At 36.5% G+C, this 14514-nt stretch overlaps 1 protein-coding gene across 1 annotated transcript in view; it reads left to right on the top strand.

Moving 5' to 3' along the window:
* Positions 1-14514, top strand: part of LOC122800888 (claudin-1-like) — an 85393-nt gene that overhangs the window by 61136 nt on the left and 9743 nt on the right. Inside the window, exon 3 of the mRNA XM_044070222.1 lies at positions 12037-12121. Coding sequence (XP_043926157.1) covers positions 12037-12121 — 85 coding nt within the window. The remainder of the gene's footprint in view (positions 1-12036; positions 12122-14514) is intronic.

Here is a 14514-nt window from a genome sequence, read left to right as displayed (position 1 = left end):
AGGCAGGTAATGGTTATCTTCAACAACTGCAGATATGACAATTTAGAGCAGGTGCAGTTTCAAAACAAACTACTACAACTGTGTTTGTTCTTTTATTGGCTCCCCTACATGTTTCATGTTTCCAGACTTGTTGCTATGGGCATTTGAACCATACATGCGCAAACTGGTTTCACTGGAAACATTTTACTCCAGACTTTGCCATATACCTCAGCCACTGTTTTTCCCTTTTGCTTGTACAACCTGTTGTGAAGATGTATATTTCTCCTTATGTGTTACCTTATACCCTTGTGTGGTGTTGGGTGCCTCCTTCAAAAGCAGTTAAAACCTGATAGCTAGATAGCTGTCAGCTGTTTTACCATTTACTTCTTGATACACTCCCTGTCTGCAACCAGATTCTGATGTCCTCAGGCAAAGTATTAATCACTTGCACCACTACAATAGTTTCTTTTAGCAGTTTAGTAGTGATTTGACACACCCACCTAGGAAAGTAAGGGCTCATTTCTGTGATATAATCTATCCCCTAACAATCTGCCTTTCTTTGATGCTCTCTACATTTTTTCCTACAGGTTTCAGGGGTTAAATCACGTCATTCCAGTACACACTGCATCATTTTACAATGAGTCAAACAATCCCAATTCTAATATTTTGGTCACATCATGCATAACCTTACCACTGGGTAGAGGAGTCCAAATCCTCACCCACTGCCCTTGCTGTATTTGGTGACGATTATCCACCATTTTAAATGCCCAAATAGAAATATTAATGTCATTCCTGTCTTTGTACTGAGGAAACAACTTAGTACTGAGCTATATTTTCACCTCATGTGCCTTTGATATAGGGTTAGCAGGTCTCCTTTTCTTTCTCTCTCCTGTGTCATGACCAATACATGATGAGACATCCAGCCCTCCTTTGCAACCTCATGCAATTTTATTTACTCAGCTGCCTTGGGTTCCGGATATTTCATCACCAGCCCTAATCTCTTTAATTCCATCTGGGTTCTGACATCATCTGTGGATGGCCTGAGTTTGCTGCATGTTGGTCACTTGCCGCCGTTACTTGGTTGCCTCTAGTTTCTGGAATGCATTTCAGGTGCACACAAGGCTGCTATCACATTATTTCAGGTGCACACAAGGCTGCTATCACATTATTTCAGGTGCACACAAGGCTGCTATCACATTATTTCAGGTGCACACAAGGCTGCTATCACATTATCTCAGGTGCACACAAGGCTGCTATCACATTATTTCAGGTGCACACAAGGCTGCTATCACATTATTTCAGGTGAGCACACAAGGCTGCTATCACATTATTTCAGGTGCACACAAGGCTGCTATCACATTATTGTCATACCAGCATGCATAAATGCCTTGGCCCTGCACTCCTTAGCCAGCTCTGATACTGACATTTTTCTTTTGTTTTTCATATTCATTGAAAGGATCAATACTGAACATAAACTGCGAACATAACAGTTATAGCAAGAAAATTAAAAATTAAATAGCAAGAAAATTAAAAATTAAAAAAAAAACCTGAGAAGAGAAACTGAATAGATAAAAGGAAAATCGAATAAAAAGGGATACAAACCAAAAAGGGAATACACATTATCTCAGTCATATATATTCTTGGATTATTTAAACTCTCCATGGACATTCACAGAATTCATATAAATCTTTTAATAACTAATCTGATAATTTTTGGGAACGTTTCCAGCATATCCAATAAGAAAATCAGAGGACATAAGCAAAAATCTATCTTAAATAGAATTTTACTCTACTTATGATTACTTTCCCAACATTCATACACCTGAGGACAGATCCAGCGGTTCCATAACTTTGCTCCCTGTGCCATGCAATGCTAATGGCAGTCATTTTAATTTATCATCATAAGGAATAATCTGTGTGGTGTATAGTGCATACCATTGAAAACAGCATATTGTACAAATACACTTTGCACAGATTTGTGTAATAAGTCTGATTTCTTTGTATTGTCATTCAAGTTTCATTCACAGAAATAGTCTGAATAGCGTCTTCCCATTTTTGCTTCCCTGTGAAAAAAGAAGTTGGAATCAAGGATTAAAGTATTGTGTATGTGGGGGACGTTTGTTTTCTCTAAGACAGGACACCTATACTTAATAAGAGAAGATTTATTTTCAAAAAGACGTAGGACTTGTATATAGATGATATATAGATGTCAGAAGTATTATGGAAAATTACATTCTCTCCTTTTTATACATTCAGAGCCGATTCTAGAATCGGAACTTCCTATGTAATATCAAACTATTAAAGACTATTAAGGAAGTTGGGAAGTATTTACCTTACAGACACAAGATGCAGGGTTTGATTCTCACATGAGATAATTGGCTAGGCTTAAAAAGTCCCATAAGGGCAGTTAGCCTAGTACTAATCTATGAACCTATGAAACTGAAGGGAATGAATCCTTGACTCTGATTCCCATGGAACCTTGTATACAATCATATAAGTTAACTATATCTATCATATATGATTTAAAGTATTGCATGAAAGGAATCATACATGCTTGATCTCACGTCACCCGTAACAAGCATCTATTCTGGTAATTAGGTAATTTATAATAAAAATTACTACCATGATATTGAATACAAAGTATGCTGATAAACGTATTAACTGAAATATATTTATAAATACCAGGTATTACTAGGTCACCTTGACCAGTTAATGCAGTTACTACTAGTAGCCATGGTTTCTGTGAAGTTCCACTCTTTGATAAGAACTTATATGACGTTTTTTACTTTAGTCAAACATAAAACAGAAGGAGGTGTTAATAAAATTTTAAAGAGAAATAAACGTGGGGAGAATCATAATTTTATTATATTGACACCTCTGAGTAATGCGAACATATTATTTTCAATATCTTTTCACTTTGTATCAGCTTTACCATAACATTTTCTACATGTTTCAAAAATGATTTTATCATAATATTAAATATAAGTTATACCTAAAAAAGACATTTTTTTATACATGAAATTAATCTGTACTTACTTCATTACTCAATGCATCATCAGTATAAATTTATATACATTTTGATTTTTCATAATTTATTATGCAGCCTGCAAATTTATTGGCCTTTAGGAACAGTCTCTTCAATTTTATTATATCCTGTGTACATAATTTTGTAATTTTGTAAGAGAAGAAAGGAGCCATTTTTGAGATTTTAAGTATTTTTTCTCTGTTTATTTGCTAAGTTTTTCTGCATAGCCGCCTATTTTGAGCATTTTCTGGCTTGTTAAACTTGATTTCTGCATTAGTAACTGTATTTAGAGCACAACCTAAAGCTGTTTACTGAATTTCCTGTTTGCACTTATTTTTAAAATCGTTTTTTTCTCAAAACTTGCATTTTATCTGTCTTTGGCCTAGCACTCTTGTGTGGGGTCATTTACTGCACTGTTATAACTTGTTAATACTTGTGAACCTCTGCTATCTCTGAAAAAAAAATTCTTGCTTTTTCCCCCACTTTTCTGAGATTTAAAAAAGTTCAGTTACAGGCTTGCTGTTCTTGAACTGTTTGTAAGTTTCTGTGAGGCCATTTTTTGCTTGGGCTAAAGGGAAGTCTCTGTTGATCAGTGGCAGTGAAAAACATTGAGCAGCCTACCTGCCCCTGTGGGAGTGGTTACTGACTTGAAACTGTAGTTTTATTGGCCATTTTGGGTCAATTCCAAAACTCCTTCATCTTCCTCTCTTAAAACCCTCTTTTGCGTGGTTTTGCGCGTGTTTGTGCATAGCGCAACAGCGGGCAGCGCGCCTAATTGGGTTTAAACTATTCCTGGCTCCACAAAGTCTGCTCTTCACTTTTTCCCTTAGGACTGCTCTATCTCTCAATTTAAACACCATATTCTCATTCTAAGGTCCTTCACTGGTCCAATTAAGTAATCCTACAAGTTAGCACTATTAAACCATAAGCACTACTTACTCTTATACTCTCTATGATTACCCTGTCCCCTATTGGTCCGTCTTAAATTCAGTTTCCCTATATTACTCTAGCATGTCCAACGGTCAGTCAGTGGTTTCCTCTCCAGTCCAGCTGGTGAATCTGGGAATTTTGAGGCAATGTTACAACTGTCTCATGTACACGGACAACCCTCTCCTCCTCCAAACAGGTTCAAATATATGTGAGAGATGCAACTATTTAGCCAAACTGGAGGCTGAGCTCTCTCATCTCAAAACTGGTGTAACCAGTCAGGAGGAGAAGGTAACCTCACACAACACAATTCCAGTATCACATAGTCCCACCACATCAGCGAACCAAACACATAAATACACAAAAACATACTCGGAGGCTCTAAATAAAAATCTACCTAAGCAACAGAGACCTCCAAAGCAGACATCCAAGCAAACGCTACCTCAAAACAAAACACGCACAACACATAGCCCACAAAGTCAGTGTGCCAAGCAGCCACAGCCCTTAAGGCTCAATAACACACCTGATACTCTTGTAATAGGTGACTCTATTGTCAGACACACTGACGTCCCACTCACCAGGCTGAATAAAGAGAAGGTCACGGTGAGCTGCCTGTCGGATGCTAGGATCCGCCACATAACGCAAGCCCTCAGGTCACTCCAAAGCAAATACAAATATGACTCAGTTATTGTACATGCTGGTGTGAATGACCTGAGATGTACCTCCCTGGACTACATGAAAAGAGACATAGAGGAGCTCTCTGATCATGTAGCCCAGGCCGGTATGACCCTGACCTTGAGCAGCATCTTACACTCACCTAGAATGATGCCACAGTACAAAGACAAAATGATCAATTTTAACAACTGGCTAAAATTTTGGTGTCATTCAAAAGGGATCCAGTGTCTGTCAGCCTGGGATGACATGCTCGACAAGCCACGTTGCTTCGTTAGGGACGGCTTGCACCTGTCACCACTGGGCTTTTGGATATTGGCAAAGGCACTTGTCACCCCCATAGTGCCTTTTTTAGGCAAGGCTCAAAAGTCAAACCCACCCCCATAGACAGCACAAGGAACAAGAAACTAAGGGTAATGCTGCTAAACACCAGAAGTCTTAACCTCAAGATGCATGCACTCTAAGCTCTCCTCAGTATGGAGAACATCGATATCTGTGCAGTGACAGAAACCTGGTTCAAGGCTCCAGAGAGCACCCCAGCACTACCAGGCTATACCTCATATCATGCTTTTCGGCCCCAAAACCCGGACCGAACCACAAAAGGAGGGGGAGTTTCCATATTTATCAAGGATATCCACACCTCCAGGTTAGTGGCATTGCACGAAGTATCGGAGACCATCCATGTGCAACTAACAGTGGGCAAGACTGCTTTTCAGTTTATAGCATCCTACAGACCACCCTTTCAAAGTCCCCATTGGACACATAGTAGGAACAGAGATTTGTACAGTTTACAAAACAGGAAGTAATATAAAAAGATTACTGGAATATGGAACAAAAGGAACAAGTGTAAAGAGAAAGAAGGGTACCACCAGATGTGGCACCTGTAAACAATGCATTTATATTAATACCACACAAAAAATTAGGTTAGAAAATATTATTAATACCATGGTAACATGCAAAAATGGGAATTGTAACTCACAACGTATTGTTTATATAGCTACCTGTACGAAATGCTCGGCCTTTTACATAGGCAAAACCGAGAGGAAGTTAAAGACTCGTATATACGAGCATATGTACAGGATAAAAAAGGGAGATTCAAAAAATGCATTATGTAAACATATTTTAGATAAGGGGACAGATCACAATTTTAGATTCGCCATTATAGACCAGGTTGAGATTAGTGATAGAGGTGGAAATTGGAAGACCTACCTGGCCTGGGTAGAGAGCAAATGGCAAATATGTACAGATGCAACTACACATCCTGGCATAAATGATTATATCAGTTTGAAACCTTTTTTAGCTTTGAACTAATATTTTAGAACAAAGGAGCTCATGCCTACCAGCAGTTATTGTTTGAATTCACAAGCAATTGGAAAATTGTATAATTTATACATATATTCCAAGTTGTATATACAGTACATATGGGGTTATTGTACAAACATAAGGATATACACACACATACAGGTTATTCTACAGACATGGAAATTCAATGTTTTTTGCTCTTTGTCAAGATTAAGCCTAACAAGCATTTATTCATTATAAGTGTTCATATACTCAGTGCATTTGTAAGGCACATACACACTAACCAATGTTACATGATGTTTGGAAAAAACTTGTAATGAAGAAGATGGTAGCAAATACCAAACATGTTACACAATTTTATGATCTTCATTTTTAAGAACACAGTTTACAATATTTATGTTTATAATAGACTACAGTATAGTTTACAACAACAGGCACAAAGGACGGTTTTATAATATTGATATATATTTTTGTTTTTAAAAAATTTATATTTTTGTTTTTAAAAAATGTACAGTACTAGTATTTTTAACTTGTTATTTTTAATTGAAAATCATTGATTGAATGATTTTGGCGCCAAAAATGTTATAAAATGAATGGACTGTAGGAGCTTATTGGTTCTGATGAAATCTGTGGTGTGACAGATGAAAGCGCTTAACCATACCAGTAACTGAGCATTTTGTGTGTGGCTCTAATCTGTAATAAAATTTGTGTACATTGATATTCGAGCTTCGAGTTATTGGGGCATCCACAACCTGCTATTCTTTGGGAATTTCATTTCTTTGTTGCCATATAAGTAACTCTGCTTGAAACTCTCACTTCTTAATATTTTTTGTACATGTGATTCGCATTCTGTTTTATCTTTTATAGCTGCTTTCCATGATGGAATGTATTTTACCATAATTTACTGATATTAGCTTATCAATTGCCAATATCCTTTCATTAATGTGATGTAACTTAGCATACAGAATGAGTTTCTCATTTATATGTTGTATTATGATCTTAGTATGTTTGTTATGTTTTAATTGAAAAATTAAAACATAACAAGTCAAAGAAACTACTGAGGGATAGGAAGGCGTATCAACAGGGTATTGCTTACCCTAAAATCATCAGGAATAAGTCTAACAATACTAATTTGAACGGAGGTACAACCCGTTCAACGGATTCGCCTTCCATGCCCATTAGAGATGAAAATTTGGAAAACTATGAACAGAGTAATAGTGACCCGTGTACTTCGAATGAGGGGTTAAGGAGAAGTAGTAGGATCAAGGCTAATAACCAGAATTCCAAAAATAACTTTAATAATAAATTTCAACAGAGGCCTTTTTTAGGGGGACGGAACAACAAACCCCAGCAACGGCCGAAGTACAACAACTAACTTCATCTGACTTTTCGGTTGATGTTTCTCTTGAAAATCTTACTAAACCTGTCATCCTTCTAAATAGAAAGGGTGACTTTAAGGTTTATAATTTTTCAAGTGCCTGCATTGACCAAGAACTGGTGGAATTATTGTCTAGGGGTGTTACCTTTGTACCGGATCAGAAGCCTTGTTTAGCTAGAATATTGATGGATCTTAAATGTTATGTGCGTAAATTGAATTTAAAATCTTTGTTTGATAGTAATGCACATAGTGACTGTCCTATGTTTAAATTGCTTAGTACCTTTAATCCCCCACTCCACCCTAACTTAAGCATTTTTGAAAATGTTTGCGAATTAGATCTTAGACATCTGTTTGACAGTGCACATGGTCTTAGGCATCAAAGTAACATTTCTTATGACCAAAAAATTGCACTTGATCAGGTTTGTCAGTTGCCTGTTAGGGTAATGAAACCTGATAAAGATGGAGGACTGGTCATTTTTGATACCTGTGATTACAATAGGAGAAAGCATTTGGTTTTAGACTCACCAGCATATGAATGCTCTTCACTTAATGAGATGGTGGGGGCATATAAGAAAATTAGTGGTTACTTCAGGGACCTGTTTATTGATGGTTTGATTGACCTTGACACCATTAATTTCATCAACATCTCCTCTCCCAAGGTGCCCGTGATGTTTGGTATCCCCAAAATTCACAAAGATCTGGTGGATCCACCTTTACGGGCCCTGGTTGATGGTAGATGTTCTGTTACACACCCTTCTTCTAGGGTTATTCATGGGATCCTCACTAAATATCTTAAAGGTATCCCTGAAATTTGTAAGGACTCTTGGTCCTTCCTAGAATCCATTAATAACATTGGTTTCGACCCATCGTTTAATTTTTTAACAATCGACGTAGTTGATTTATATACGTCTATTCCGCATTTGGAAGCGGTTGAATGGGTCGAACTTATGTTGGTGAGTCTTGGGGCAACGAAGGAAGAAATTTCCATTGTTACTCAACTATTGGAAATTACCCTCTCCTCTAATTTCTTCCTCTTCGATAACCATTACTATCTGCAAAAACAGGGTATCGCCATGGGTTCTCCCTGTGGCGGTAGTGTTGCAAATATGGTTGTCGCCTATTGGGAGAAAGAATTTTTTAGGGTCAATCCAAATCTTAAAGAAAAGGTAAAATAATATACACATTTTTTAGATGACGTGTTCATCCTTTTTGATGGTAATGAAAGTGATGCCAATGACCTTTTACAATTGATGAATTGTTCTTCTACATTTTTGAATTTTACTTCCCACTTTTCTGTAACTGAAATTGACTATTTAGACGTCAAATTGGGGAAGGATCTTCTCAATAATTGTTATTCATCTTGTATTTATAGGAAATCAACCTATTGCAACAGCTTCCTACACTATTCTAGTAATCACCCCCCTAAACAGAAAAGATCAATTGTCAAAGGACAATTGGTCAGAGCAGTGCGTATGTGTAGTACGCTAGAGGCATTTGAAACCGAGTGTGCTTTTTTGAAAGATCTTTTTTCTAACAGGGACTATCCGCCCCCTTTGATTGATGAACTCATTGAGGAGGTGACTATTAAAAGATCCTTTGGTTTTTATAAACCACTGTTAACTACTCATACCCACGAGTTGATAATTACGGGCCACACACCAGTTACAGGTGCTTTAGAATGCCCAGTACTTAATAACATCAATGATTCCACTACTCAATCACCTATTGACTTTAGTACTAGCCTTGTGGTAACTTTTTGCAAAGAGGTTGGTACTATATGGGCAATTATCAAAAAGAATTGGTACTTTATTCACAATAGTTCCTTTCTACTTCAAAAATTGGGTCCTTCCCCCTCTGTTGTTTACAGAAGGGGGAAAAATTTAAAGGAACTACTTCAAAGGTCCACTCACTCCATGCCAACTACTAGACAAGTGGGAAATGGTCCTTGTGGGTTTTGTAATAGATTTAAATTTTTGAGAACTGGTAGTTCGTTTACAATTAGGAATAGGAAATATAACATACATTCAAGAATTAACTGTAACACGAAATCAATTGTTTATGCTGCTTTCTGTGTTTGTTGTCCCTGCTTTTATATAGGGAAAACTGATTGTAAATTTAGTGACCGGATTTATCAACATCTTTATGCAATAAAAAATAAAAGATTGGATAATGCTTTATCTAAACATATTGTCAATAACATAGGTCACAGTTTTGAATTTATGGGAATCGAACATGTTACTTTGGGTCCTAGAGGTGGACCACAGTCATTGGTTTTGGAGACCAGGGAATTAGAGTGGCAAATTGGGGTTGATGCCTACTCTTACCCTGGTCTAAATGAATCTTGTAACATCTCTTCTTTACTTAGATATAAAAGCTATCAGAGATAGCCTATTCTTTTCCCTATGTAGTAAATTATAATATAATTATTATATACATACATATTTTATATACCTTTTTCTTGGGTATTTTTCCATGGTATATGAATGTTACCCTATTTTTAGATGTATTATTTTTAAGGCAAATGTTCTTCCTTGATGTAATGTAATTTTACTTTAATTCAAGAAATTTTTTTTCTTGTTCCTTTAAATGAATATCTTTCCCTTGTTGTTTTATTGGTTACACTGTTTTTTAAGGAAATGACATCATGTCTATACTATTTAAAAATGTGCCGTATTTTTTTATTATGTTTCTGATGAAGCTTACTGCATAGCAGGGGCGAAAACGTTTTGTCTTAATAAAGAGCGTTAAAGCAGCATTGGCTTTCCTTGGCTTGAGGGCTTTTTATCTTGATCTTAGTATGTACTGATGCTTGAAGTAATCTCTCTTAATTCTAAATTAATATCTCTATTAGTATCTCTGATGCATTTGACTTCCAGAACTCACTTACATATGTAATTCTTAATTGCCTCACAAGAATTCTTTGCAACTAAACCAAGGTAGCCTTATGGATTTAGGTCTGATAGCTGGCAGACTCAGCTAGGAAACACAGAGCAAAACAGGCTGAACTGTGACAAAAAAGTATGACTGGCAGAGGAGATGTAGCATTGCTGATATGCAGGAGATTATTTAAGCAATAACCGACGATGTTGGTGTGGTATATTAAGATTGGATTCCTATCAGTTTGTAGAAACTTCAGCAGTCTGAACACCATATGTTCAAACTGTAAAGTTTGAAAACTGATTATCGCGAAGCCGCGGAACACCAAATTCTTTCCCAGGGAAAGAATTCGGTGGGCCGTTTCTGTGGCTTCGCTATTTTCAGGACTGTGGTGGAAAGTTACGGGTTGGGTTCAGGTAAGTGTGCGATTGTGCGGATGTTAGGGTTTAGGGCATAGGTTAGGTGAGTTAGGGTTAGGGCACGGGTGACATGGGTATGCGATAGTGACAGACCTTAGGGTTAGGGCGGGATAGGTGAGTTAGGGTTAGGGCGCGGTTCAGGTGAGTGTGCGATAGTGACGGACCTTAGGGTTAGGGTTTGGGTTAAAGTAAGTGGATAGATAGTAGTGTATGTACAGTTTAGTGTAGGGTTAGATGTAGGATTTTAAGTGTATGTATGTGGATTGCTGTTTTTTTTGGTGTGCTTGTGTTGCGTGTGTTTTTCTTGGAACAGTGTTTTTTTTCTCCTGGGAAAAAAATCGCTGTTCTAAGCCTTCGATGGTTTTGCACTTTGAGGTTAGAAGTTTGAACATATGGTGTTTGAACTTCTGCAGTTTCGTCAGAGTGATATAGACCCTTAATATTTACCCATGGTTGGTGTGGTTTAATCACGATGGCAAACCCTGAGTGATTAAATAATGCCATCCGTGGGTAAATCTTAATATACCACACCATGGAGTTAGTTATTGCTATTATACAATGACATGATTTAAGAAAAAAATACTTTTCTTAAATAATGTCTTTGTATAACGGCACCGTACTGTTCTTCTGTGGCTGGTAATATCCTGGTGCCTTTTTTTGATGTACTGGGCATGCTTATGGGACTTGTGTTCCCATGCATACCCAGTACATCAGTGTGTTAGAAAGAAAGCAATGGTGAAAAGAAGGTCTCTGTTGCTCCATTTTTGTTTCTGTTTCTTTTTCTCTTTTTTTTTTATAAAAAAAAGTTTTGGACAGTTTAGGGGCAGGAAGGAGACAGAATGGAGGAAATACAAAGAAAATCAGGTAAGTGTCTTTAGTTTTAAATAACGTATCTGATTTTCCTAGTATTTTTTCCATGCTGTCTCTCTCGTATTTTCGGAGTCAGGACTACAGATTTTTTTTTTATTTTTGTTTAAAAAAATAAAAATAAAAATAATAAATAAAACTTAGAGACAATAGCAACGGAAAAATGTCCAGGTGACTGGACCTTTTTCCATTGGTTTATTCTCGGATTTACAACGGGCATGCTGGTTGGGCTGGCCAATCAGCATGCTCGTTTTAGAATATTAATGGCCAGTCACCGTATAATTTATTTTAACCTACTTTTACTGCTGTGTAATAAATCTGTACAAATGTAGGACTGACTCAAAATAATACTCTGCATTTATACCTATATATAGATATATATATATATATATATATATATATATATATATATATATATATATATATTTTTTTGCCTTGAGTAAGCCATTCAAGAATTATGCTGAAAGTGACTGATTTTTTTTGAAAAAAAAAAGCTAACAGAATTACAAAATGTTATATAACAGGTTATACTTAAGAAACATTATTTGCTTATTGCATCACTGCATCTGTTCTTATATGTCTTTTCTTTAGGTCTCTCAGCTCTGATAGGTACTTCATGGTATGGCAATAAAATTGCCAGGGATTTTTACAGTGCTTTCGCTCCTGTAAACACAAGGTACAGTATACAGACTACTATTAATATAAAATATATAACAATAATAATACACAATCTAATATGTAGTGTGGTGACATAGATATGAAAACGTTCTTCTTACTGCTTTGTGGTGCAGTGTTGAGGCTTGACTTCCAATCACTGTCTTTTGTGGAGTTTTCATACTTGCTCTCTGCCTATGTGGGTTTTCCTTCTTCATTTTCCTACCCAAGCAATAAAAAAAATTGCCTGATTGTGTATATAACAATGTCCCTATATGAAAAAGGTCCATGACGGAGCGGTTCACTTTCCAAGTTAACAAATAATTAAGCATTATAATACCTTGTATTATGTAAATGGGAATCCCATGCCATTATCATTTTGGATCTGTCCTTAGTTTGGTATTGTTCTGCTAGAATCAGCATTCCATTTATCAGTAAACATGACTCCTGTGCATGCATTGCACACAGAGAGCATGTTTCCTTGCATGCGCAAGAGTTCTGCAGCAAAGTACTTTTGCCATATGGTAAAACACTGCTGCTTAATGACTAGAGGAGTTAGGTTGCAGCATAGAATTCTGATAACAGTGATTTAGGAGGCATCGGATGAGATATTATATACAATACTGCCATTTCCAAGGGTTGAAAGTGTTAGATTTCCTTTGTACAAAAGAATTCCATTAGATAATTAGAATATATTGGTATCAATATAAATTAGTCAAAATACAACAGGAAATGCTGACATCACTGCTTATTTATATGATTGGAGACAAAGTGGAAATGTACTTCTAGTTGTATATGATTACAATATCATTTCATAGTCTCAAAGTGTCAGCCTTGATCTCCACCGCTGCTATTAATACTGGAGAAAACTGGTTGTTCAAAGAGGGAAGGAATGATAGACTGGGCAGCTGCACATGGACCAGAAAACATTCCAGTGGACTTAGCAGGTACTGTGCCTTTATCCATTTATATCTACATACTTTCATATGGCTACCTGAATCAGAATCCTTGCCTGAGGATACATGACAAAGAATAAGTACAACACAGAGCTGCATACTTGGGGTTCTGCAATGAGCAGTGTGGGACATAATATTATGATTTTTCAGAAGCTGGGTCTACATGGTCATTAAAACTCCTAAGTTGTCAAAAGTTCAGAGAAAGCCTTTTAGCAGTAGATCATCTATTTCTACATCCAGCATGATAATACAGGACAGTACAAAAACAAGAGCTCTTCTTACAGACATTACAGTTTAAGTTATAGATGTAAATCTAAACTTATCATTGAAAACAACAGCACTTGGACTGCAGAACTATGACATTCTTTATTGTTACACTTAATATGCAACTACATTCAAAGTGGTTTCTAATGTCATCCTCTGAAAAGAAAAAGTACTTAAAGGAATGTTTGCTTTTCTCACCTCTACTCTATTAACTTAAAATTAAATTACATTTGGAACTATTCTTCATATTTTTGATGATAATTTATAATAACGAAGCAAGTTTCAAACAAGAGAGAAATTTATGGACCATTCCAGAGAAGAAAGATTCTTGCAGAAGCACCTCTAGGCTTTGGCCTCGCTAATGATTAAGAAACATAAAGACGTTTTGCTGATCTATGATGGCAGCTTTATATGTTTGTATATGTCCAAAGCAGTAGCAGTGGGGGTGGAAGAGGTTTTCCTGTGCACCCATGGCAGCTGTATATGTCATATAGCCCATCTGTCTCTAAACATTAACAGTCATGTTACTCATTCTGTCTAGTTCATTTGCATACGTAATGTACATCACCTGCTTACTTAGTAAACAGTCACACAACCCTTTTCCAACCATACTGTGCATATTTCTTTAAATATGAAATTGATCTTTTTCCCCTTCATTTCTTGGAACACTTGTGTGCTAAGCAGTATGGACCATGTTCTGAATGTTGCCCCATTTCTTCTAATTCTTTAGTTGCTAACTCTGTCTCATCTTTTGTTAACATTCTTGTATTCCTATATGTTATGTAAACAAAATCTGATTGCTGCCTGAGCATTTAGGAAATGGTACGACAAGCTACATTTTTGGCCAGTAGTACATATTTGCCTTCTGATGCAGCTGAACTGCCTTCAGCATTCTTCTCTTAATTTGTATCTGTTTTCATTTTGGGTGATCACATCAATACTATTTTAGGACATCATTTTCTCATACTATAGTCACGTAACTAATAAATATGTTTCCAAACATATTATCCCCCAGTTTTTAGCTGCTTAATTTGTACATCACTTCCCTCATATTTCCTCCTGCACTACCTAGAACATATCTTGCCCTCTCATGACAAATACCTTCATATGAAGTTAAACATTTAGTTATGTACTTACCATAACTTCGGATGTATGGGATCCATCTCGCCTACATTCATAACTGATGGGTTCGGAG

Source organism: Protopterus annectens, chromosome 4.part1 (genome assembly GCF_019279795.1).
Source record: "Protopterus annectens isolate FY-2018-M chromosome 4.part1, PAN1.0, whole genome shotgun sequence".
Taxonomy (NCBI): domain Eukaryota; kingdom Metazoa; phylum Chordata; order Ceratodontiformes; family Protopteridae; genus Protopterus; species Protopterus annectens.
Note: the sequence above shows the minus strand (reverse complement) of the source record. Positions and strands in the feature narration are given on the sequence as shown.